A 24,742-nucleotide genomic window follows, 5' to 3' on the forward strand; every position below is an offset into this window, starting at 1 on the left:
CAGCCATCTTCAGCCATTTAACCACTGATTATCAATGATTTTGTCATTATACTTGCTGTTAATATCTTCTAAGTAGCTATATAGAGTCTGTAGATCCATATTTGACTGTTTTGAAGCGTCTGTGTGACCATACGGTGATTACCAATACTGTAGAGGCAAACGGGCCGAGCTCAGGGGTTCATTTTCCTCTGCTGCAAGCACAAGCCGCTCCACTAAGGTCAACACCTGTGTTCTAAAATCAGCCCTGGGGTTGGGTGTGATAGGAACCCGGGCCTCATTCACAGAAAGCTCGAGCTCAGAGAGGGGGGCTTATATTGAAACCCAACGCTCTCGCTATTTTCGAGGCACCCGCCGTCCACAAATAGCACCCCATCGAATCTTTGTAGCTCCCGTTTTTCTCTCTGCCGCAGGATGTTGTCTAAATTCGACAGTTGTTCGATATTTCCCATGGCCCGGGGCCAGGGTGTATCACAAATGCAACATTTCCACTAATGTCAGCTATGCGCCAAGGCCTCGCCAGATATATCTGGGTGCTAGAAATATCAAATGACTTTTGTTGTTGAGTGGATTCTTGGTCGCTCACACCGGACACAATGGTTAAGACACAAATCATAATCCTGCTGTTCCTCTTAACGGGACAGCTGATCACTGTCACATACTGGCTCACAGAGCAACTATCAGCCAAAGACTCTCATCTAATCATCTGTTTCTCTTTCATCATGTGTCATGCATCATGCAAAAGATCTCATCTTACCCTGTGATTTTTTTTCATCTGTCAACCCCTCTTCTGTTTTATTTATTTGTGTTCCAATCATCAGTCTGGTGATCATTTACAGATCTAAATGAATCCCAATAAAAAAAATTAAAAAAACATTCACAAAACAAACAGTTAGTGTGATTTAACAAGGTCTTTGAGTCACTTTTTTAAGAACAATTAAGCCAAAATGAGAGGAAGACAGCTCTGGAGTTCAGCGGTTGGGTTGCATGTTATCTACAAATTGGGTCAGTGAGGTTATTTTTATCCCATGTTCACATACCGGGGCCCCCGTTTGCTAATCACTTTGTTCCCCTCTGTCATACTCATCTGCCCCCTTGCCAACGTACCATTGCTTCTAGGGAGGTCACAACATGCTTTCTTGGCAGGGGGAAATAATTTCCCTCGGGACAGGCAGGTAAGAGTTAGACTGACTAACCCCAGAGCAGTTTCTTCAACAGCGGATAGCACGGATTTCTATGGTATAAATAAAACTGGCAGCTGACACCAGATCAGGTCCTGCACTCTGCACAGGGCAGCGACGTGCACGGGGATGGAACAAGCTCGCAAATTAACCCCTTGGTCTTTGGAGGAAGCTCCATTGCAGGAGGTTAAGAGGTAACCTAATAAGCCACTTTAGATGTATCATATATTTAAATCTATCTAATCTTTAAATCACAAAACATCTCCTGTCTGCCATTTTTTTCTACATTAATCTGTTATAGTATGACTGAACTTTATGTTTTGAGAAGTTAGACAGTAAGATTATGTCCACAAATATAATGTTTAAGTTTTGCAAAGTAGTTTTTAACACTCAACACAAATGTGTGAATGATACATTATAGGACATCACATGTATTTCTTAAACAAAAGATCTTAGAAACCAAAGAAAATAGCAGCATGCGGAAGAAGAAATTCACAATATGCGGTATACAATATAACGGTAAAACTTTAAACAGGTAAATGTTGCTAATGCTCCAGCAAGAAACTAAAAAAAATCAAAGTGAAGTGCTTGATCCTAACAAAGATCAATACAGATCACTTTGTACCATGTTGCCGACTCATTACGTGGTATGACATTAATGCCACTCTCTGTCCTTCCCTGGGCACACCAGTTGCCAGGGCTGAGGTTGACACAGCTGTTACAGGGAGCCTGGTCCCGTGTGTTGAAGCAATGGAGCAGAAAAGGTCAAAGGTCATCGGCATTTAGGCTAAAAGAAAGAACAGGTGATGGAGAGGTGAAGGGGACTCACTCAAGTGATTCACGGAAGGAGCGGAAGGATTTTTAGACGGATGCTTTAAGGTCATTTCAGTTTTAATAAAGATCTGCAACAACTTCTGATTATATCTCTTACTGACAAAAGCATCTTTTTTTTGTTCATTGGTGACAATTTAACAAACAATTCCATGTTGTGAAATGTGAAAACTAGAACTAGATAAAGCTGAATAAATTTTATGAGCTTGGTGTTCTCTGCAAATAAATCAGAGCAGACTTTGTGTAAACTCTCATTCTGGTAACATCAGGGTGTTAATGACTGCTGGAGGACAAACAAAAGGTGCTCTCTCTCTTGATTACATTCAAGTTTCATCTCTGGAGATTTCTTTAACGTGGCACCCTAATTACTGTAGGCTCCGATACAAAAACCCCCAAAAGGTGTCATGACAGGAAACACATCCCTGACTTTTCTCACCAACCGAACAATTACGACATGAAAGGGTGCTGGGTGTTACACGGGGGCCTGTGTCCTCTTTTAACTGGCCCTGTTGTAATGGTCAGGCGGCCTCTGAGTGACCGGATGACAGGTGAGCTGCAATGTGGTGGATCAATACAAAATACAAAATACCGTGTGACACCATCATACTTAAGTGCTGCTGTCCATTTCAGGTTTTCACTCTTTTATTTGTCCTCATTTTAATGAAAACACAGTCAGTGTGCAGGTCAAACCTGAGTAAATATGACTGAACGTTCATTTTATTTGAAACATTATTTTGCAAAGTGAAAACTGAACTTTTCAGTGAAATTACATAATTAAACATGTCAGATGAGATGTTGTAATTGTGTAAGTACAGTGCAAATACAGGAAGAAAGTACGGAAAGTAACCTGTAACAATACACATATATACATTAAACGTGTAGCATAATATAGATATACACAAATTAAGATGCATACCAGCAGTAAGTAATGCTATTTACTATATATAGTAATTCATGTTTGAATGATGACACATGTTTATATTACATCTTTAGTTCTGGGCAGCAGATATATGATCATATGTAGGCAGTATTTCAAATAGCTTGTCATTCATTGCTGTTGTGTATCCATCAAATGCACTGCTGATGGCAGTTTTACAGTAAGATACTTTGAATGTCTAATTTTTTTTTAACTGTATCAGATATAAGGAATATATATATATGCATATGGGAAGAGCTATGTAATTTGGTACTTATAGAGACAAAATTTTGAGACTTATTTTGTTTTTTGAGGCCGTTGATGGTTTCCAGTGGACTTTCTTTGGATTAACTGCTCCATTTAAACCCATGTAAATGTGCGTTATTTATTTATTTACTATTGGGAACTTTATTCTTCATAAAAGCTGAATTGTATGCTTATCTGGGAACAGATTTCACATTTTGTGCACTGACTAAAAGACTCCAGTTTTGCTTGCAATATTATTGGAATTCATCAATTAGAAGTGTGTCAATTTAACACAAACTTTCTCTATAATTATTACCACATTACATTGTCTTTCTGGAATATTCCTATGAAATTATAGTGACATATCAGCTGATTTTGGAAACTATAGGACTTTGATACATGCTACTGTATATTTCTCGGTTCACATGATGACCATGATGTCCATATGTCTATTATAGTGTTCCCCTCAAGGCCCTGCCGCCAAACATATACATACATATGACCATACCTACTTAACTAATACATGGATTTTTCTATCAGTATACAAGCTCACTTAATGTTTGTTACATAGTACATATGATACCATGTATAAAGTAGCACACCAACAAACACATTAGGCTTTATTAGACTTAAATTCAGTTTCAATCACTTCAAAAATCTATATTTAAATTATTATCAACACACAGTACACTTCCATAAAACTTTACAGCTTTACCCAGAATGTCAAAGGTTTTGTCTTGAAAACGTTCTCTCTGCCACATATCTTTACATGATCCTTTACTGTGGCTCCTGATCGATGAATGAATGTAGAGTACAGGCTCTGGACACCCAAGTGCCGGTGGGGGTCGTCAGTCAGCTGCCCGGCTCCCACCAAAAGGGAATGACAACTGCAGGAGCGCCAGCAGCAACAGCAGCAGCAGTCAGCAGCAGCAGTGACACCGAGATGAAACAGAGATGGGGTTTATGGTCGGCAGAGAGAAGTGGGGGGGGGAGGGTCGGCTGAATCAGCTGCCCAGCTGAGGATGTTTAAAGCGAGAGTCAGCAGGGATAAACGGTGGTCTCTGTTCTGTCCAACATGTCTGCTGTTGCCCCCCTTCCCCGAAACCTGTTCCTTCTGTTAAACAATATTAGTTTGAATCTTTTCAGGAAATATTTCTGTTTGACTGCTACACATGATGATCTATTTGCTCCTCCATCCATCATCTGCAGAGATACTAGATTAAGTGGATATATCACCTGCAGAGTGTAACAAAGACATCATAGAAGATGATGAATTTTGAGTTTCTTCAGAGCAGGTTTGGTCCTCCCATGAGTCCTTGACATCCAAGAAAATTCTCTAGCTCTTGAGGGATGAAGGTGGTAGAAATCTTCTTGAACTGTTTTCCAGATTTTCCCCCAAAACATGGAGAAATCATGGAAGTCATACTGGTAAAAAACAATATTATCTTTTCCATGTTTTACACTCCAGATCAGTATTGTCAAACTAACAACTGACAGTTTTTGGTACCTGTGAACACTTATCAGAATAAATAATCCCTATGAAAACTACTGATGCATGCTCTGTGGATTATCCAGAATTACTGGGGCACTATTTCCTGAAAGAGATGGTAAAAAATGTTGACCTTTTTAATGTTAGTTATCATGAAAATCCATTAATTTCCAGTGTATTTGGGCAGAGGCAGATATCTCAAAAGCTGGACAAATTAAAACTAAAATCTGCATGCAAGGTAAGGGAGAAAATATGGTTTTGGGGTTTATTTTTTTTGTAATTTGGGTAAACTGAGTCTTTAAGCATGTGTTGCCATAATGTTTGAGGTTGTTCCCCTACTTGCATTAAATATATTTAGGGTGGGGTGGGTGTCTTGGTGGTTTCCGGTGCAAACTATAAATTGCAACATCCTCAGTTTGAGTCCGTTCTGGTCTGGTCTCTTCCTGTCATCTCTCTTGTGTATACTCAGAAATAAATCCCCCCAAAAAACTCTAATAAAATATCAGATGAGTGTTCTGGGGCATAGGGGTTTGAGGTGCTGACCATGTAATCCCAACATCCCTGAGTTATTCCTGGGACGTTTTCACTCATATTTCATTTATTAGGATTCCCCATTAGGAGATTGGGGATGACAGCATACATGTCATCCCCAATCTCCCTCTGCTTATTTCCTGTCAGCTCAGTGTGCTATTTAGTTTTAAAAGTGAACAAAAATACTTGAATAAATCTCTTGAGCTACAGTCTAAGGTGACACATGGTGCTGTCAAATTCAAATGACTAAACCATATGCAGGATGCCTGTGTAATTGTTATTAGCCTAGGCTATATCCTGTCATGTTATGTTCTTGTTATTGTCTCCATCCCACTGTTGCATATCCGTTGGTCAACCCTGTACTGGGTTCAGAGAAGACAATGGCCTGCTGTCTGAAGCAGTCAGTGAGTAACTGTAGTCACAGTCTTCACCAGCACCATTTGTTGATCCCCATCACTCATGTACAGATGTTTGTTACATCAGTACTAAAACTGGAACTGTAATAAAAGGAAAACTGCAGTACAAATTTTAGTTTTGATTTTATTTTTCTACAGCACTTTATCACCAAAGCGTCACCCTCATTCCCCTTTTTCTCTTCCCCTCACAGGTCATCCCCACTACTGAATTATACACATAAGACCTATAATTACTGTAAAATAAATGATAATAATACCAAACTTCTTACAAAGTTCGTATTTATAATGTACTGTATGGATATAGGCCTTTCTGCTGTATCGTACAAAAATGAGCTCCATTCAACCCCCACACCCACCCGAGATCTCCTCTCGTCCTCTCCATCCCCCTCATGGGAGGTAACAGCTGTGGTGTCACCCCAAGTCACATGACATGGGCAGGTGGGAGAAACCTATGTGGGACATCCACCCCCCCCCCCCCCTTTCTTCCCTCCTATTCTCTCTCTCCCTCTCTCTCTCTCTATCTCTCTCTCTCTCTCTCTGAATGTCAAAGCACACATACACAATCTCCTCTTTTCAAGGGTGTGGCCATTTTGCATCGTTGGAATGTGCTCCGTGTTTGTAACTCATACTGTACGTCTGATCCCCCACATTGATGAAATACCACAGACAGAAATCTCTCTCGCTCGAGTCCGTGCTTGTAGCTGTCGTGTCGTCGTTTCTCTCCAGAGACTGTCAGCTACACGAGAGAGAGCAACTAGTCATTAACAAGTCACAGTAAATTTCACTTTACTCCAGTGTTCATATTTGATGATGATGATAATGAATCATTAACTCACATATTTTGGTCTTACCCTCCCATGGCACTGCTGTGCATCAAAATTGCTATATTCCCAAAAAAAACAAAAAAAGTCATATAAAAGCAGAATTTAACATGCAGACTGTATACATGGTTGATTTTAATTCAGTTTAATTCAATTCAATTATTTAAATCTGTAGTAAAAACATTATAGAAATATGGAAAATTTTTGGGTGTACTTCTGTACTTCTTTTCCCAATTATTAATGAGGAATGAAATTGTAGTGTCTTTTATTTGTTTCAATTATTTTGGTTTACTTGGAAGATAAACAATTTAAAAGCAGGATTAGAACAGTTAGAGGATAAAAAGGTATATATATATTTAAAAATGTTAATCAAAATTAAGAGATTTCAATGTGACTGTGATTTGTCATTGCACTGTCAATGTCCTGAAGCTACTGTTGCTCTGAAATGAGAGTGGAACAAAGACAAGAAGCATCCTGGTTATGATGACAAAATCAAAGATGAAATAATGCAGTTTTATATGCACTATGTAGCACACTATGTATCCTGCAACATGTTTTTCATTAAGTCTACTCCTGGGCATAAATCATCTTTTTATGGTAGGCCTATATATGGGAAGTGACATGAGGAGTGATGTGGCAAAGATGAGCAGCAGGTTACTGAGTGAACAGGAACACTGTCATTAAACTGCAGGATTGAAGCTCTCATATACTGTAGGAGGCATCCACCTTGCAGCATTGAATCCCCCCTATAGCCCCAGCATGCTGCTCTGTAATTACCTGTACCTTGTTGTTAAGAGTTGTAGCCAGAAAGAGAATTTCCTCATCCTTTTATTAGCGCTAATGTTAATACAATAATAATTAATCTTTAGAAATTGTAATATGCCAAACTGTCAAATAGAGCTACAATGATTAATTGATTAGTCCCCTTTTTAGTTCCCTTTTTGGCTTGTGTCCCCTTAAAATAAAGCAAAGTGTCACATTTTGCGATGTCTACCAGTTAAATGAAAGAGGGCTTTTTGAAAAATCTGAATAACTTTTAGAGGCTTGAGGAGATAAAATACAGTAATTCACAATAAATAAAGCAAAGGTTTGAGGAAAGCTTGAAGAAAAAAAAAGAAAATTGTGTGTCAGAAATATGTTTGTTTTTTTTCTGTTGTCCCATTCTGTCCTATCATCTCATGACCCCTTAGATTAATCCAACAACCCTTTGTGGGGGTCCTGACCCCCAGTTTGGGAACCACTGGATTAGTCAATAGACAGAATATTAATCAGCAATTATTTTGATGATCAATTAATCGCTTTGAGTCATTTTTTTTTAGAGAAAAAAGCCAAAATTCAGTCGTTGAAGCTTCTTAATTGTGAATATTTTCTGCTTTCTTTAGTTTTCTATGATAGTTAAGTGAATATCTTTGGGTCGTGTATGTCACTGTTGGACGTCTTTATAGACCAAACAACTAATCGATGAATCGAGAAAATAATCGTCAGATTAATCTATAATGAAAATAATCGTTACTGTCAAACACAGCCTGCGATTTATTCGGGTTATTATTATTATTTTATTATTTTTATTTATTCCTCTCGCTGGGGGAACACGATGTGCTGGTTTCAGTTTCTGGGGACAGTTTATACAACCGGACTGACCGGTGCGAGGCAGTCATTCTGCTTGTAATCACAGTTTAAAGTAAAGTTCACTTTTATAACTTAGGACATAACTACATAAGCAATATTCAGATTATATTTTAGACTGTTACATTTGTAGAGGAGGATACTTGATGTTGAAGTTAATTAACGTGTAAATATTTGTATCAATATGGCGGCGCAGCTTTTCTCTGTAAACTGACCAGTGTTTTGGAGACGAGTCGCAACAAAGGTTTGTAACTTACCTGTAATTAACTCAGTGTTACATTCAAGACACTTTTTTTGTCAAGGTTGCAAACAGCCTGGTTAGTTTATCCTTGAGGTGCATTAGCAGTTAGCTTGATTGTTAAATGCTGAAGTAACGAGTCTGCAGCAAGTTAGCTTCTTCAGCTTAATGTGGTTTAGTTATATGTGGTGTCTAACTTACGATATAATATCTGCCCTTTTCTCCAGACAATGTTACTAACAGCTGGTCGCCTGTCCAAAGTGCTGCAGCTCACCCTGGCGGTCATCAAACCAGATGCTGTCGCTCATCCTGTGATGTTAGAGGTGAGCTCAAACTACCTCTCTATTATTATCTGTTATTATCTGATATCATCTGTTATCCTTATAAATCCTCAAGACGCTGAAGTCAGCCTCTGATTCGGGAAAGTTAAGGGGAACATGCTTATGAAAACTGAAAAAAGGGCGATTTGACTGATATTTCTCCATCCAGACCACATCAGACCAGGTCCAGATCCAAAAACCTCTATACTTAGACCTGTAAAATCTGGACTAGATTAACAAGGAGACTCCAGAGACTCACAGTTTCAGATTTGTGAAACCTTTATTCTGTTTGTGAAAAGTAAAAAATGGATGATATCACAGATATTTCTCCACCCAGACCACATTTTAACAGGTCCAGATCAAAAACCACTATACTTAGATCTGTCAAATCTCAAGTTTGAACCAGCAATGCCTAAAGTAATAATTCAATTATCAAAATAGTTGCTGATTAATCTTCTGTCAATCGATTAATTGACTAATTGTTGCATCTTGTGTTCACAGAGTTGAGGTTCTTTGTGCCTTAAGTTATGCCATAAGGACAATATTAAACATTTCATTGATAAACCAAGTGGCTGTATCTTTCTAATAATTTATTATTTTGGTCCACTGTTAAATAAAAATATTATAAGGAGGAGTGGAATTTTCATTGACATGGCCTAAACATGCTCCACTCTCACTTTCATTTATTTCAAACTGTAAAGAAGCGTCATTTACTGCCTTGATAGATTCACAAGCCCAGAGGCCTCAATGTCATGAAAACTGTGTCAATCATAAAAGAGAAGAATGTCTTTTTTAATCAAAATATTTTTCTATAGTTCACTGAATACCTTCAACTACATTATGGCACAACAAGGTAAAAACAACCTTTTCCTTTTTCTTTCAGGCTCTTCACCAGAGAATCCTGGACAACAACTTTGTCATTGTTAGATGCAAAGATCTGGTGTGGAGAAGACAGGACTCTGAGAGGTTTTACGCTGAACATTCAGGTGTGAAAACATCTCATCTATATTGTTACACTGCAGTTACACAGTAGTGACTCTATCCGAACAAACAAATGCGTCAACAGCCAACTTTAGCAGACGTGTGTAGGTTAAAACAAGTGATTCATCGGGTACTGTATTATTAGAACAACCACACTCTGACATTTTGAAAAAACACCTTCTTGTTGTAAGTTGGATAATTGAAAGTCATGTTTCTGAGTCAGACAGTGAAGAACGGTATTTAAAATAATTATGGATTGTGCAGAATTTTTAAGAAATATTTTAGAGTTGAAAAAATGTTAAAGTTCTGATTAACTTGCTTTTGTTTTGCTTTTTAGGGCGATTCTTCTATCAAAGACTTGTTGAATTCATGTCAAGGTAAGCCTCCATGCTGTCATTATCATAGATCCCCAAACAATTACCGTGTTGATTAATTACTGATGCTATTATGCATTTGGATAAATGTTGTTTTCTGTCTGATGTATTGAAAATGGAATAAACACATAACCCACTGGGCTGACACAGATAAAGCCCCCTTAGGTGATTGCTCTCCTATTTTATGCTCAGCAAGTCACCAATTAATAATCTTCTGAAACATCACAGCAGGAGTTTCAATTAACAGCAGACTGCCTTGTTTAGCACACACCACACACCTGGAACAATTGTCTGAAAATCGCCATGTAGCCTGCCCGCATTAGCTTTTATTGGCTCTGCGTGCAGATTGCAGAAGGTGCTCACAATCACATCGCCATTTTTGTCTCGTCGCAACAGCGAATCAGTAGTTGCTACAGCAACCTTTCTCTGGGTGCTGTTAGAGTTATTGGAAACATAGGAAACATCTTCAGTGTAGTCACGTTTGAATCAGCGAGTGTCCAGTGCAAAAAAAAAATCAAATGTCTCTAACAGCCGGATAGGGCAGGGAATGGCTTTCTCAGTGAATGTGTAGCTTACAGGACATAATATTTAACCATAATTCATGACTAGTCAATTCATTTTTATTCATAAAGCACTATATCATAAGTTATTAATTTGCCTTGGGGGGTTTATAGTCTGTACAGCATATGATAGCCTCTATTCTTAGACCCTTGATTTGAAGAAGGAAAAACTCTTTAACAGGGAACATTTTGAATCACTCCCAGGATGGACAGACATGCAGTAGATGTGTGTACAGAATAAACCAGAGAGCAAAATGACAGTATTGAAAAACAGGATGACAAAATGAACTTGATGACACAATATGAAGAATATTTTTGGCAGGACGTCGAGCAACCTCCAGGTGCCTTCAAACAGACGGGACCTGAGCCACACGACCTACTCAAACTTCTTTTCAACTCTTTCCCACAGTGGCCCAATGCGTGCATATATTTTAGCCAGAGAGGATGCTATTCAACACTGGAGAGAACTGATGGGACCTACCAAAGTGTTCAGAGCCAGATACACCTCCCCTGCCTCCATCCGGGCGCAGTTTGGACTCACAGACACACGAAACACAACTCATGGCTCAGGTATGAAGTTATATAATTATACAATAACGTTATTTAGAATTTAAAAGGGTCTCACACCACAATACTTCATATTTAGGCCAGCAGATTTACAACATGTCCGACAGCCGTGCATTATGTCACATGGGCTGTCAAATCTCATACTGCAGGTTAAACACTGACATACAATTGCTCTCTGTAATTGTATCGCAGAAACACAAAATTCAGGCAAGTTGCAGTGCAAAATGTTTGCAAAAGATGTGTCAACGTTGTCTACTTTGGTGCATTGTCAAAATAATCCATTTGAATCCTTTGTTGTCTTCCTGTACAAACAGATCTATAGACTGTGGTTAAAAGCCTGGTTGGCTTTTTTTTGCATAAAGATAATTAAGAAAACATCACGTTTCTAATCTCCAATTCTCCTTTCCCAGATTCCGTTGAGTCGGCCCAAAGAGAAATCAATTTCTTCTTCCCAGACTTCAGTGAGGAGGAGTGGATGGAGAAGGAAGAGCCGGCGTTCAGATCAGGACAGATTCATTATGACCATCAAAAACAGATCCACACACTCTCAGAGCAAAGCTGACCTCAGAGCTGCTGTTACGTTTACTGATCAACAGCAGCATAAGGACTCTGCAATTATTTATCCATCCATGTGAAAATGCAACCTGCCAGAGCTGATGCTACATATTATATGTTTTTTTTATGTCAATACAAAGAAAACTGCATGTTCGTTGTTCACCCAAGTTCCTCAAAGTGCCATTGTGTCCGTTTCATGTTTGTGTCATTAAAACCGACTTTCCTTGAACATATAATATGAAGTCATTTAAAATAAGAACCTTACATGTTTTTGTTTTATTTATTCTCAGAATAAAACACAAATGACAAGAAAGTCAGACACTGTGTTGTACAAAAACGACGTAATTTATTAAGACAAGTTTTACATGAACACAAACTCCTGTCCAGGCTTCACTGTGAATAGTGCAATCATCACAATCAGATTCAGCTTCCTGAGCCATACAGATATTAAGACAGCAGCAACCACATGTTGTATATCAATGTAACAAAACTACAAAATATTTATCATTTGTGAATAATAAGTAATGTGAAATAGTACTGTACTTTCCCCTTAAAGGCATCTTCAAATGATTTCAGCTCATTAAAGAAATTTGAACGTGCTATGTAATTATTTTCCTCCCATGGTCATGAAACAGGCTGTCTGTTGTGATATATTACATACTGTACTATGATTTACTCATTTATTTTTGGCCTGATACCGCATGTACTGTTAAATGTCATGTTTTGTATCTTCTCTGAATCCAAAATACAGTAAAACATCGTTTTAACTGGCACCATAAAAATATATCTTACAGTATTAACTACAATACAGCCTAGTGAATGTTTTTTTTTAAGAACAAATGAGCCATGATTTCAACATGATGATCTAAACTTGTACAGTTTGACGTCTCAGAGCAAAGTCACACGTCCTCTTTGTGCTTTCAGCCATCAGACCCTTAACTTTTCTCCACCGACGGTTCATGTATTTCACTGTTGTCGTCATTTTTCTTTGGCTTCTTCCTGTCTCCGTTGTGTTCAGGTGTTTTGTGCGGCCACCTGTTTGAGGGTCTCCACGGGTTTCATAACCTCGTAGGTGGTGAGGGACTTCTTCACCTTTCCGTTCTTGTCCACCTGATGGATGCTCTGTGTCACTGTGATGGTCACCTGCTTGGTGGACATCCGATTGTCCTGCCATTTTGTCTGTAAACGTTGAAGAATTTATGAAGATACATTATTAAAATGCAGCACCTGACCTCTGTAAAGTTTGTTTTCATTGCAACTTGTGGCACTGAACAACTGTACTGTACTACCTGAGCTACCCAATGTGTTTTCAGACATTTTTTTCAATAAATGACTATAAAATAAAAAGAGTGTTTTGATGTGCGAAACTTAAATCCTGTCAAAAATCTAGGAGTTAGATACTTACAATCTCCTCAGTGTGTAGGACGCTCCTGCGCTGCACTGTGGTGCCAGATGAGGCTAACACCACCTCCTGGGGTGGGGAAGCGAGTATCGCAGGGGGGCTGCTGGGTTTCACGTCGTTCAGACTGGCTTCAGACACAGCCGAGCAGACCTTCAGGTACGCCTGAGCAGGAGGAGGGAGGCCGTCCTCAAAGAAATCTGGAACTGTAACATAAGAAAACCTCAGTTTTGACCCTTGAAGCCACTTGTAAACAAGATATTTTACCAGCTTAACGATCGATATGAACCTTGAAAACCAGAAAATACTGAACATTCCTTCAGTTAATAGACTAAAGATACAGTCTCTGTCCAAACACACTTCACCTGCAGTCTGTGAATACCTGTGTCATGTATCTCTGGTAATTGCCAACAAAGTCCAAGTATGTCTGGGATTTACAGAGCACACATAAACATGCTCGGTTTATGTAAGAGGCCCACAGGCTGTTGGGTGCTTGACCTTTATAAAAACATGTTTGCATGTAAAATAGCTGCATACAAGGCAGGAATATCCAAACAATGTTCTTATTAAGCCAGATAACAAAAGAGCAAAAATGAAAAACATTCAAGGGGCTGAGGGAACAATAAAGCTAAAGAGACATAGTATTGTACATAAATTGTTAAAAAGGAAACAGAAAAAAGAATTTAAAAAATTACTAATAATAGGAGGGATCTTATGGTATTTACCTATAATGATAATTATGTTAACATTATCAGATAAACCTTTTTAGAGATTATTTATATAGTGATTTTAAATATGGAATTAGTACTATTTCATTTGCTGAAACTGTGTTTTTTATTTACATGCAGTAAATAACACAGCTAATTAATTCTGCCTCTCTAGCACAAAAAAAAACAAAAACATTTTCTCACAACCTTTGAGGCAGATTAATTGCCATTTATTCATCTGTAATGCATTCTTTCAGCTTTGGACACAGTGGTTAGGTTTATGTACGTGCATTAAGCTTTTATTCATCATTACTATGGTTTGTTTTGATTAATTTAAACCAAACAATGTCACCAAAAATATTGTATTTCTGCCTTATTTAGCTCATTATTGTAAATTAAAAGCACTTCTTGCTTTGCATGTCAAAGCTTATAGAGCTTATAGCTTATAGAAAGCTTTTGGACGTATTACTGCCACCCCTGCAACCAATTTGACTAAAGGTGTGAAGCAGTGACGTTTGAGGAATTATGGGACATACTGAAGTCTGAATACCTCTAGGAGGCAGTATTTGGTGGGGTTAAGTGTACTGAGTGTTTTACATATACATGCGGTATATTTCAGCGATGCATGTTAGTATTCAAGACCACACGTGTTTTCAAGTCGCTGATGATGCAGGTGGTATTTTTTTACAGAAGTGTGACGTTCTGCATGGTAGGATGATTAAAAAAAAAAAACATTACCACATCTAACAGATGTACATAAATGTTACATTATTGTGAGACAACAGTTTGATACAGCTGCTGATTCATTTGTCCATTTCTGAAGCTGTTTTATCTCTTCGGAGTGGAGCTTTGCTGAATTTTGTCTTCACAATTACATCAAGGCTACTCTGCCTGCATTGACTAACAGCTGTATCTGTTGCCATGAGAGCCAAGTCCTGTTTGAGCCCAGTGGCTTTTGATGTAGCCTATTATGCCCATTTACTGATTCACCACCTCCAGGCTTCATAGAAAATGCAGCTGCAATTCAGGAGAAAATCCAGACAGAACAGAATTACAGCTGTATGTAGAGAGAAGCACAAGAAACTAAGGGCACACCACAAGAACAAAGGTTTCCAGAGCAGACTGGTTTGTCCGTCACTCATACTTATGTCACACACAATCCTTCTACAGCATGAGGGAGGGTCGACACGACCGCTTTTCATCTTCAGTTCAATTTTCCGTGTGGATAATGGATTCTTGTTGCAAAACCTCTGAATTTGTGTTAGAGGATTTTTCCTACAGGGAAGAGCAGAGAGACTAACACATATAAGGTGTCACACTTCACTTTGATGTTAAAGAGTGAAAAAGGACCAACGCTGGCTCATTACTTATAGAACTCTGACTCTAACTGAACTCTCGGAAAAAATGACTGTTTTAATACAGCCTCAGTCTGCAAATATACCATATTCTGCCTAATTGAGCTCTAATTCATACAACCATGTTTGTATTATTCATTTGTTCATCAAATTTCTGCCTGTTTCTGTCAGGAGATCAATGAAGTTTTCACTCATCCATCCTACACAGCCACACAGTAACACATTCTTCCTACCAGGACTGATTGTTTTCTCAGAAGTGAAGCTGGCCTCAGAGTTCTCGGAGGGGATGCTCTGGATGGACGACAGGGGGATGTCAGCGTCCGTGCTGGTCAGCCAAGTCGACTCGGTCTCTTTGGTCCAGCTCTCCAGGTAGCGAGGCTCCAGAGCGTCGGTCCTGCTCCCCCCACAGCCCATGGCTCTGCCTCGGGGTGCCTTCACTTCCCAGCTGGATGTTCCTCAGAACTGAGAGAGGAAACTGGAAAGAGATTGACACAGCTGGGTATGAAACAGATCATACAAAGCTGTGATATTTACTGAGTGAACTGACCCAGTTTTTTGCCTCAAGACAGTAAGGCTCATAAAAATTAAAAAACTACTTATTTTTTAATGTTACCATAACAAACACTGCTAAATGATAAAAATAAATTTAAATGATTAAGGCTATTAATAGATTAGTTGATTAAGAGAAAAAGAATAAATTCATCGTAATTTTTAAGCCTCTTCCTCCTATGTGGTTGTAAACTGAATATTTTGAGTTTTTGGACTGTTGGTTGGAAAAAAGAAGCAATTTGGAGATTGTCATCAAATTGTTTTATGCATTTTCACCCTTTTTCTTACATTTTATAGATTAATTGAGAAAATAATTACCAGAATCATCAATAATAAAAAGAATTGTTTGTTGCAGACTTAAAATAAATATTCTATACCTGACAAATTGACTAGAAATGTCCAATACTTACAGCAGAGCACACAGCTGTGGGTAAAAACGAGCGCCCCTCATAAGATTTGGCTCCAGTTACGTCTGTCCTTCACAGAGCAGGTTGAGTGGTTCCATCTGTGTTAACCCAGTCACATTTACATTTCTCCATCAGTGCTTGAAGGCAGCATCTTCTGATAGTCAGTTAGGTCAAGGAGTCCGTATTACACAGGAGCCGTTGGATCCCCACAACATGCAGTCACCTGTATGAAAAGAAGAAAAGGAGAGAGACTAGTGGTAGGTAGGGCTTTAAGTGAGAGCCAGACGACATATAGTGATGGAAATGCATCCTTTTGTGTCTTTATGTGACAGACTCTGACCCACTAAGATAAAGGTTTTGCTCTGCTTGGTATACAAAAGACACTAAATCAATTACTCTTCCTATCTATCTATCTATCTATCTATCTATCTATCTATCTATCTATCTATCTATCCATCTACCTAGAGACCTATTATAATTGGATATCACTGAATGTCATGACAGTACAGCCACAGTCTAAACCACGGTTTAATCACTGATCAGTATGGATTATTGAACGCTATTGAACCTCGTTTCCCTTGAATTAAACGGTAATGAAGTCTGAATTTTATTGATATATTGAGACTGAATGATCTCTACACGACCAGATCGTTATAATACCTGGTTTTCTTATTTGATTGGCTTTCCCCGGACAGGTAGGTTTAAATAAGGGGCATCAGCACATCCATGATGGTATAAAAGCGATGATATAGACGCAGTAAATGCTCACATAAGCTTTTTTTTTTTCCTGCAGTAGCTGTCGAAACACTGTCATCACTACAGGCCATAAGAAAAGACCAGTGGCTGCGTGAAATAAACGGAGATTTAAAAAAAAAGAAAAGGCTGCGATGGTCTAATGACAAACACGCAAACGACGCGGATGAATGCAGCTGATGGAGTGAAAGCAAACAGCGCACAGTGACACAGACGCTCATGATGAGGCTTACTGGTGATGGGGACTCGGTGTTTTTTTGTCTCGCTCCGGTGCTCCTCCGTGTCGTCTGCCAGCCTGCCGGACCTGTAACATATTGTCAGTAGTGGATTACCTCAGCTGTTGCCAGGTAAACTTTAAAATATAGCTACAGGTCCTGTGAGGTGCTTGTGCAGTGACATGTGGATACTTGATTGAAATCCATTTAGCAAACTGCATTTTGGCCCAATTGCATGTGTTAATAACCGAATGACACTAATAAGAAGGTCACACAATTATGAGTACTGATTGATTTCTTTTAGAGTTTTAACCCTCCTGCTGTCCTCGGGTCAAAGTTTTCAATTGTTTTGACACCCGAAATATGAGTTTCTTTCATCTAATTGCCAGAAAATAACATGATGGATCCATATTATGCTCTTCGCAAATTAATATGACCAGACCACCACTGGGTGGTGCAGTGGGGCAATGGGTCACACTGTTGTGCTTTCCAGCAGATGGACATACACGCACACGCAAACACACACACACACACACACACACACACACACACACACACACACACACACACACACACACACAACTTCAAAGCTACAGGTATGCAAACCTGATTTCATCACAACCTTTGATTTACCTTTCCCTACATTTCTGACGTTTCACAATTTTTTATTTATTTTTACTCAAAAACGAGATATAATTTCATATAAATGAGGTCTATTGACCATACATTCCAAGAGGCAGTGTTAAAGTTGTGGTGATGAGTTGGAATGAAGTTGGCTAAGAGGTGTAACACAGAATTGGGTGATAATTTATACTTTATGATTTATAAATAGTCAAACCAGACTGGGTTAATTTTGACAGCACAATGTGTAGGGAAGAACTTCAAAGGCGATTATTGCTTTGCACTTTTCATTTATTGCCTGTTTTTTACAACTTAACTTTGTGGAAAGGAGAAGGGGAACAACAGGTTATGGAGAGTCCCTTGGGAGCACTTCACATGTGTCAGTAGCTCAGCTTTATCTCTGGGGAACACCCCTAACTAAGATACTGAGATAATGATGTAACCAACCTGCGTGTTGGTATTTGACGTGGGGTTTTTTTTCTTCCCGAAAACAAATAATTTTTAAAAATATTTGTATGAAACATATATATTATATATTATAAACAATATTCGTAAAAAAACAAACAAACAAAAAAAAACACTATTTGCGATTTACCAAATAACATATTTGTATTCGGGCACACCCCTAATAGGACAATATGAAAGTTAAAGACTTCACTAAAAATACAAAATCTTTAAAGATCCCCTCCAAACATGTTTGAAGATATATAAAAATACCCTGCTTTGACTAATAATTTGTGTCTGATATGTTATTTTTCTGATAAAAGTTAAATTACTCCCTTAAAAATCCTTAAAATTACGTCTACTCCTTCTTCCTCATTAAAAATCCACAATCTACAAACATGCAAATATTGTTAATTTCCAAAGTTTAACTGCTACTAAATGCAAACAAAAGAATGTCACCTACTTCACTAAAGTCAATTGTCACTTATGTAAGTTGCATATTGGATCACAACTGGCTGCAAAATTGTTGTGATGTCACAAATCATGCTCGTATACCACCTTACACTCAGATTTTCGGTAAGCACAGAGAAACTTTTCAGCATCCTTCTAGTTTCAAACTCAAGTACAGTGAAGCTCAAACATCCAACTGAAGTGGTGAGAAGAACAATAGGTTTTTGACTGGAGGATAACTGAAACATTTTCCCCAGAAATAACATTTGATTTACATACTTCTTGGCTTGCAGTTGACCCCTTTCCAGTGTGACTTTCAGAGGGAAGTTAAGGGTTTACCTTCGTGTTGCACAGCAGTGGGAACCTGTGACCTCCTGGCTATTCCCTTAGCATATCAATGAGATGTTCACTATTCTGCCCACAAGGGGACAGTCACAGCCTGCTCCAGTACATCATGAACAGGGCTGGTAAATGACAGAGTGATTCCCATATTCATAATTATAAAAGGTTAATATGGTAAATATTTAAGTAAATGGTTCCTATTTGTTTGAAATATATATACATCTCAGCAAAAACTCACAAAGCTACTGCACATTTAAGCAAATCACAAAGATGATGGATGCAAAAAAAAAGTAAATCAGAAGAAGTGAAAATCTACATACTTGTCTTGATTGCAAACATCCAGTTTATTGTCTAAGCTTTTAGTCACACAGATGTTTGTCAGAGCTGATATATCTATAAACATCAAATACACATAAAAAGGTTTGCGCTCTTGAATCTAGGCTTTTTAAGAAGGAGTTTCATGTGCGTGTAACCAAGATAAACAGTGCCATGTTATAGGAAAGTGACAAAGAATGTAGACAAGGCTCTTCAGATGCAGACAGAATCAATTTATGACAAAAGATGTGCAAGAGATGATAAGATTTGAAAAAAATGTGGCACAAAACTTTGGTGGCGGGACAGTATGACCTAAGTTTTTGTATTAAAATCTAAAACCAAAACACATTGAAGCAAAGATCACTAGAATTAAATTTTATCACTGTATTAACCAGAATTTATTTTGGATTTCCATATATCACAATAATCAAATATATGTTAAATCCAATTGACTATTATGTATCACACCAGAAAGAAAAACCTCAAAAGTTAAAACAAAGATTTCAATAACTATGTTGGTCTATACTATTTGCTTGGAATCATTCATTTAGACAAGGACAAAACAATGTAGTCGTACATATTATCAAAACATAATATAACTGATAGCTAATAATCAATATGATTATTGAGTTATTGCTAAGCCCTATTAAGTATGATGTAAGATACAGGACTAGTCTTAAACAGACAGACATTTTGACTTGTCATAGCAGGAAAAGCACAGATGTTACTAATAATTCTTCCTTAATTGAAGTTATAACATTTGAGCTGCTACAGCAGCAAAGACAGAGAGCTTTTATTATTTATTTTATTTATTTATTTATTATTAATTTATTTCTTATTTCAGCTGCCAATAAAGCACATTACAAAAAAATAGAATAAACGGAGCCTCAACTTTAAGATCAATCTGCTAATGGGCAAGCTCACCACTTGTTCCTGTCAGAAAGCAGTCTGAGGGAAACATTTAATGGACTTCAGTATACAGTATATGTCCAGGTCAGTTAGTGATGGGCACTTCATGTGAGTGCCAAGAATAATTTCATGAGCTGTTTCACATTACTAAGACTTGACTTGCTGCATTAAATACTTAGAAAGAGGTGTTGATATATGATTTGCAGTTGAAGATCTGCCTGTGCGTTTCAAACATAATTCAAAAGGACTTGTTAATAATGATTATCATAAATAAGAGACAGAAACACATTGTCTTTGCTACTGGACATGCTTCATTTAGGTAGACACTGGATTCTGTTCCACTGTGTAAGCTGCCAACAGGAGTCTTGCCCTTTAAATACATATTCAGCCATTATTTTGTGCAGGTTTGGCAGGGTCTGAGCTGAATCAAATGCCTTCCTGCACTCAACCCTCGCCTCATTCCCCCATCACCCAGCTAATGAATCTCGCTTCCTGTGGACAGTCTGGTCAATATGAGGCTGGACAGCTTTGATTTGTATGTCCTGCCCCTCTGTCCTATTGGACTACTGGTCAATAGGCCTGTCTTCCCATTACCCCGGCGATTAATGTGGCGCGCTGCCAAATGCTACACTGGAGTGAATCATGGGTGAGCTCTCAGCGGTTTTCGCTGCAAACAAGGATGCATGACATGGAATTATATTGAAAATTCCCTTTACATCAGTTTTAATGCATACAGTAGCCATCTTTTCAATGTGAGCAAGTCACTGGTGCACTTAGCACTGAACTGTCCTTTTGGTGCAAGCCCAAGTCAACTCTTACATATTTCAATTCATAAGACTAATAATTAAAGGAATAGTTCAAAATTTTGGGAACTACACATTGTTCTCAGTCATTATTGTGCTGGACTACTTCGTGGTAAGGAGCAGTGACTGGGAGTGTTGACATCACTGTGAGGTTGCCAGGCAACCCACGCAGACTCAAGAACATCACTGAACCTGGCCAAGTAACCCTCCCGTAAAATCCTAATGTGTCATTCTTATACTACAGATTTGTATAGTTTTTTAAAAAAGTTATACAATTAATTTAATCTGTATTTTTAGCTTTAGAGATGCTAGTAGGCAGATGTGTCACATTTGTAAAGGGCTAGGCTAGCTCTTTGTGCTAAGCAAAGCTAACTTCAGCTTCATATTTACTGTACAAACATGTATGCAAGGCCTGGCCATTATTATGTCCGGTCTGTATCTTTCACAGGAAATCTGCAGGAACCTACGCCAGGATCCTGTTTGTGGACTTTAGCTCCGCCTTTAGTACCGTAATCCCGGCTCTGCTGCAGGACAAGCTCTCCCAGCTGCATATGCCTGACTCCACCTGCAGGTGGATCACCAACTTCCTGTCTGACAGGAAGCAGCACGTGAAGCTGGGTAAACATGTCTCTGACTGCCGGACCATCAGCACCAGTTCCCCTCAAGGCTGCATCCTTTCCCCTCTACTCTTTTCCCTGTATACAAACAGCTGCACCACCAGTCATCAGTCAAGCTCCTGAAGTTTGCAGATGACACCATCCTCACTGGGCTCATCTCTGGTGGGGATGAGTCTGCCTACAGGTGGGAGCTTGACCATCTGGTGTGCTGGTGTGGCCAAAACAACTTGGAGCTCAATGCTCTAAAGACAGTGGAGATGGTTGTGGACTTCAGAAGGAACGCAGCCCCACCTGCCCCCATCACCCTGTGTGACCCCCCAGTCGACACTATGTAGTCCTTCCGCTTCCTGGGCACCATCATCACCCAGGACCTCAAGTGAGAGCAGAACATCAGCGTCTTCACTAAAAAGGTTCAGCAGAGGATGTACTTCCTGTGACAGCTGAAGAAGTTCAACCTGCCAAAGCCAGTCATGGTGCACTTCTACACCGCCATCACTGAGTCCATCCTCACCTCCTCCATCACCATCCAATATGCTGCTGCCACTGCCAAGGACAAGGGCAGACTTCAGCATATTATTCGCTCTGCTAAGAGGGTGATTGGCTGCAACCTGCCGTCCCTCCAGGACCTGCACGCCTCCAGGACACCGAGGCGAGCAGGAAAGATCATGGCCGACCCCTCCCACCCTGGACATAATCTTTTTCCAACACTCCCCTTTGGCAAAAGGCTGCAGTCTATCTTAACCAAAACCTCATGCCACAAGAACAGTTTCATCCTGACTGCAGCTGGCCTCATCGACAAGGCCCAGCACCCCCACTGACACAGACTCTATCCCTCTTATAGTCACTACACGTCATATTAATGTGAAATGTATAATCTATTATATTGCACATCTGTGAACTCATCACATCTAACAAAGTGCATTACATTAACACAATTATTTGTATTCTTTGTATTATTACACTTGCACATCATACCGTTCATACTGTGAATATTTGCACAGTCAATATCTTGTACATTATATTTTTTAAACTCTACAGCTCTCTTCATGTAGAACATATTTTTTACTTATTCTTAATTGTAACATTTTATTTATATATTTATACCACTTGTCTTTTGTGGTAGTTGTGTTTTTCTCACTTTGCATAGATACTTGTTTTTTTTCTTACCATCTATTTTTTGAAGTGTTATGCACCACTACACCGAGACAAAGTCCTTGGTTGTGAAAACTTACCTTGCAATAAATCTGAATCTGACATTTTCATTTTAGAGATTGTTCTTCTTTAACTCTTCAAGAGACTTGTTTTCATATTCCCTTTAAATTGGGCATACAGTGTGTGTGTGCGTTAAACCAAAGTCTGTGCTTCAGTTTGCCTCAGACTTCACCCCAACCTCTGCTCAATTTTTAACAGCTGGTCAAGGTTGATAGCGGATAATATGCACTCTCCACTGGTTTGCAAAATTTTGCGGGAGGAAAAAGAACTTTTCTGGCAAATTCGGTCATGAGTAGGAGTGAACGTGCCAATTTGCAGCTGCAAAGCGGCCAAATCCAAACTTTCACTGGGATTTCAGTGAGACAGCCAGTGAGTTACAACACTGGAAAACTAATTAGGATGCTTAATGCTGGGAAACTGAAAACATTGCTCCCAGTCATACAGGATCATTGGTTTTGATATCAGTTTCCTAACTGTAAAGTAGTACGATGCTTGCATTTATAACATACTATTGTAAAAGACAAAGACCCTGAAATGTAAGCAGAATTTGTCCCAATCACTAAAAACGCTTCACTTTTATAGTTTACACTCTTTAAATTAACAACATTGAAAAAAGCAACATTTTCAAAACAATCACACAGTAAGTGATATTGAGATATTATCATGCGCATTTGTCCAGATTTCATCAGCAAATTGTTGATATTGGAGCTGCCAGCAGGACAACGAGGGACTTATTCAGATTTTGTTTTGCCTGGAGGTTGTGGATCAGCAGCATCAATCACATCTTAGGGCCTTTTTTTTCTGTGAGAGACGCAGTTTCCTCCTCGGACTGGCAATGGCAATCTCTTTCTCTCATGCGGATCCGTGCCAGAGATCTCTCCGGAGGTTGTGTTCTTTCAATCCATCATTGTGTGAGTTAACATGACACCTTTTCATTAGTGCAAAGTGCTCCAGAGGAGAGGCACCCAATATGCAGGCAGGGCTAACACAATTGTATTTATTAGGTAAGAATGGTAATGATATGTGAATGTGTTTATTGCTTGTAAGTTTATTAAGCTATTTAGGAACAAGAAGAGCATTACACTGTATATATGTTATTGTCTCACACATGCTCATCTATTCAGTGAATATTAGAACTTTACATTTTTATGCTCTCTTGCTTTGTTTTTTTGGAGATAGCTGACTTAAATTCCCATTTTGAAAGAGCTTTGATGGTGCAATTCATTGAAATTATTAACAGTTATATGTTTTAAGAAAAGTGAGATGTCTTCTGGACTCAGCCTTAATGGAAGCTGGAAAAAGAAACTGCATAGCACAGCATGATTAAATATACATATCTTCCTTCCTGCTAAAAAGCCTCCATTTTAGAACGTATAAATTAATATATTTCATTATATCTTAATGAAACAGCCTCATCTCTTTTAATTACATAAGGAAGCTGCACAAATTTTTTGACTTTGAAAGCCAAGTCTGTGTCAAAACTTGTGCAGTATTAAAAGTCGTGTTTGACCCAAAAGTTATTAATATTGCCACCATAACAAAGTCATTCTCCATGACTGATTTATGTAATTTCCCTTACTGTCGTTTACATTATCAGGGGAAATGCTAAATCGATCGTCCACTCCTCTAGCTTCAATTGATATTTGCGCCTTTTAAATTCTGGTGAAGACTGACCCATAAATGCAGCCTTTGCACTTTATGTGCTTCATTCGTTTTATCCTGCTAAACACATAACTCTAATCCTATCAGAGGCAAAGAATATTCCAGAAAGGGCATTAGAGGAGGCTTACGAAGCGAGAGACCAAGCATTAGTATTCATGGAATTTCTTGGGACTGACTCTTAGTTTTAGGGAAATTATCTTGGGAACCTCTGATGGAGCTCACATAAACATTGAACTATGAACTACCACAAAGAGCAATGCTGGGTGTTGGAGATGAAGCCAAAATGTGGACTTAGAGGGTGATTAAATTTGGGTGTCTCTAAGAAAAGGAAAA

At 38.7% G+C, this 24,742-nt stretch overlaps 2 protein-coding genes and 1 long non-coding RNA gene across 4 annotated transcripts; 1 reads left to right on the plus strand and 2 right to left on the minus strand.

Annotated features, from left to right (window-relative positions):
* Positions 1–5,406: 5,406 nt before the first annotated feature.
* On the minus strand, positions 5,407–8,506 carry LOC137169492 (uncharacterized). The gene is made up of 3 exons (XR_010924466.1): positions 8,312–8,506; positions 6,444–6,489; positions 5,407–6,343 (listed from the first exon to the last, which is right to left on the minus strand). It is a non-coding gene; the product is annotated as an uncharacterized lncRNA (long non-coding RNA).
* nme6 (NME/NM23 nucleoside diphosphate kinase 6) lies at positions 8,034–12,248 on the plus strand. The gene is made up of 6 exons (XM_067572715.1): positions 8,034–8,298; positions 8,520–8,615; positions 9,496–9,598; positions 9,931–9,970; positions 10,937–11,097; positions 11,505–12,248. Exons 2-6 carry the CDS (start codon positions 8,523–8,525, stop codon positions 11,654–11,656), a joined length of 549 nt encoding a protein of 182 aa, XP_067428816.1. The 5' UTR covers positions 8,034–8,298; positions 8,520–8,522; the 3' UTR covers positions 11,657–12,248.
* Positions 12,249–12,645: 397 nt separating this feature from the next.
* baalcb (BAALC binder of MAP3K1 and KLF4 b) lies at positions 12,646–17,354 on the minus strand. Of its 2 annotated transcripts, none has more exons than XM_067572716.1 (5): positions 17,053–17,354; positions 16,070–16,289; positions 15,344–15,585; positions 13,055–13,254; positions 12,646–12,828 (listed from the first exon to the last, which is right to left on the minus strand). In XM_067572716.1, the coding sequence occupies exons 3-5, from the start codon at positions 15,522–15,524 to the stop codon at positions 12,664–12,666; spliced, it is 546 nt and encodes a 181-aa protein (XP_067428817.1). In that variant the 5' UTR covers positions 15,525–15,585; positions 16,070–16,289; positions 17,053–17,354; the 3' UTR covers positions 12,646–12,663. The 2 variants fall into 2 exon arrangements, with proteins under 2 accessions (XP_067428817.1, XP_067428819.1); XM_067572718.1 differs by lacking the exon at positions 17,053–17,354 and adding an exon at positions 16,727–17,041.
* Between the last annotated feature and the right edge of the window lie 7,388 nt (positions 17,355–24,742).

Source organism: Thunnus thynnus, chromosome 18 (assembly GCF_963924715.1).
Source record: "Thunnus thynnus chromosome 18, fThuThy2.1, whole genome shotgun sequence".
Classification (NCBI taxonomy): domain Eukaryota; kingdom Metazoa; phylum Chordata; class Actinopteri; order Scombriformes; family Scombridae; genus Thunnus; species Thunnus thynnus.

Bases quoted from the DNA above. Each gene is read 5' to 3' on its own strand.
- nme6 (XM_067572715.1), top strand. From the start codon at position 8,523: ATGTTACTAACAGCTGGTCGCCTGTCCAAAGTGCTGCAGCTCACCCTG. The intron at 8,616-9,495 runs GTGAGCTCAAAC...TTTTTCTTTCAG, and splicing joins CTCATCCTGTGATGTTAGAG to GCTCTTCACCAGAGAATCCT. The intron at 9,971-10,936 runs GTAAGCCTCCAT...TCTTTCCCACAG, and splicing joins CTTGTTGAATTCATGTCAAG to TGGCCCAATGCGTGCATATA.
- baalcb (XM_067572716.1), bottom strand. From the start codon at position 15,524: ATGGGCTGTGGGGGGAGCAGGACCGACGCTCTGGAGCCTCGCTACCTG. The intron at 13,255-15,343 runs GTAGGAAGAATG...CTTATGTTACAG, and splicing joins TGAGAAAACAATCAGTCCTG to TTCCAGATTTCTTTGAGGAC. The intron at 12,829-13,054 runs GTAAGTATCTAA...CAACGTTTACAG, and splicing joins TCCTACACACTGAGGAGATT to ACAAAATGGCAGGACAATCG.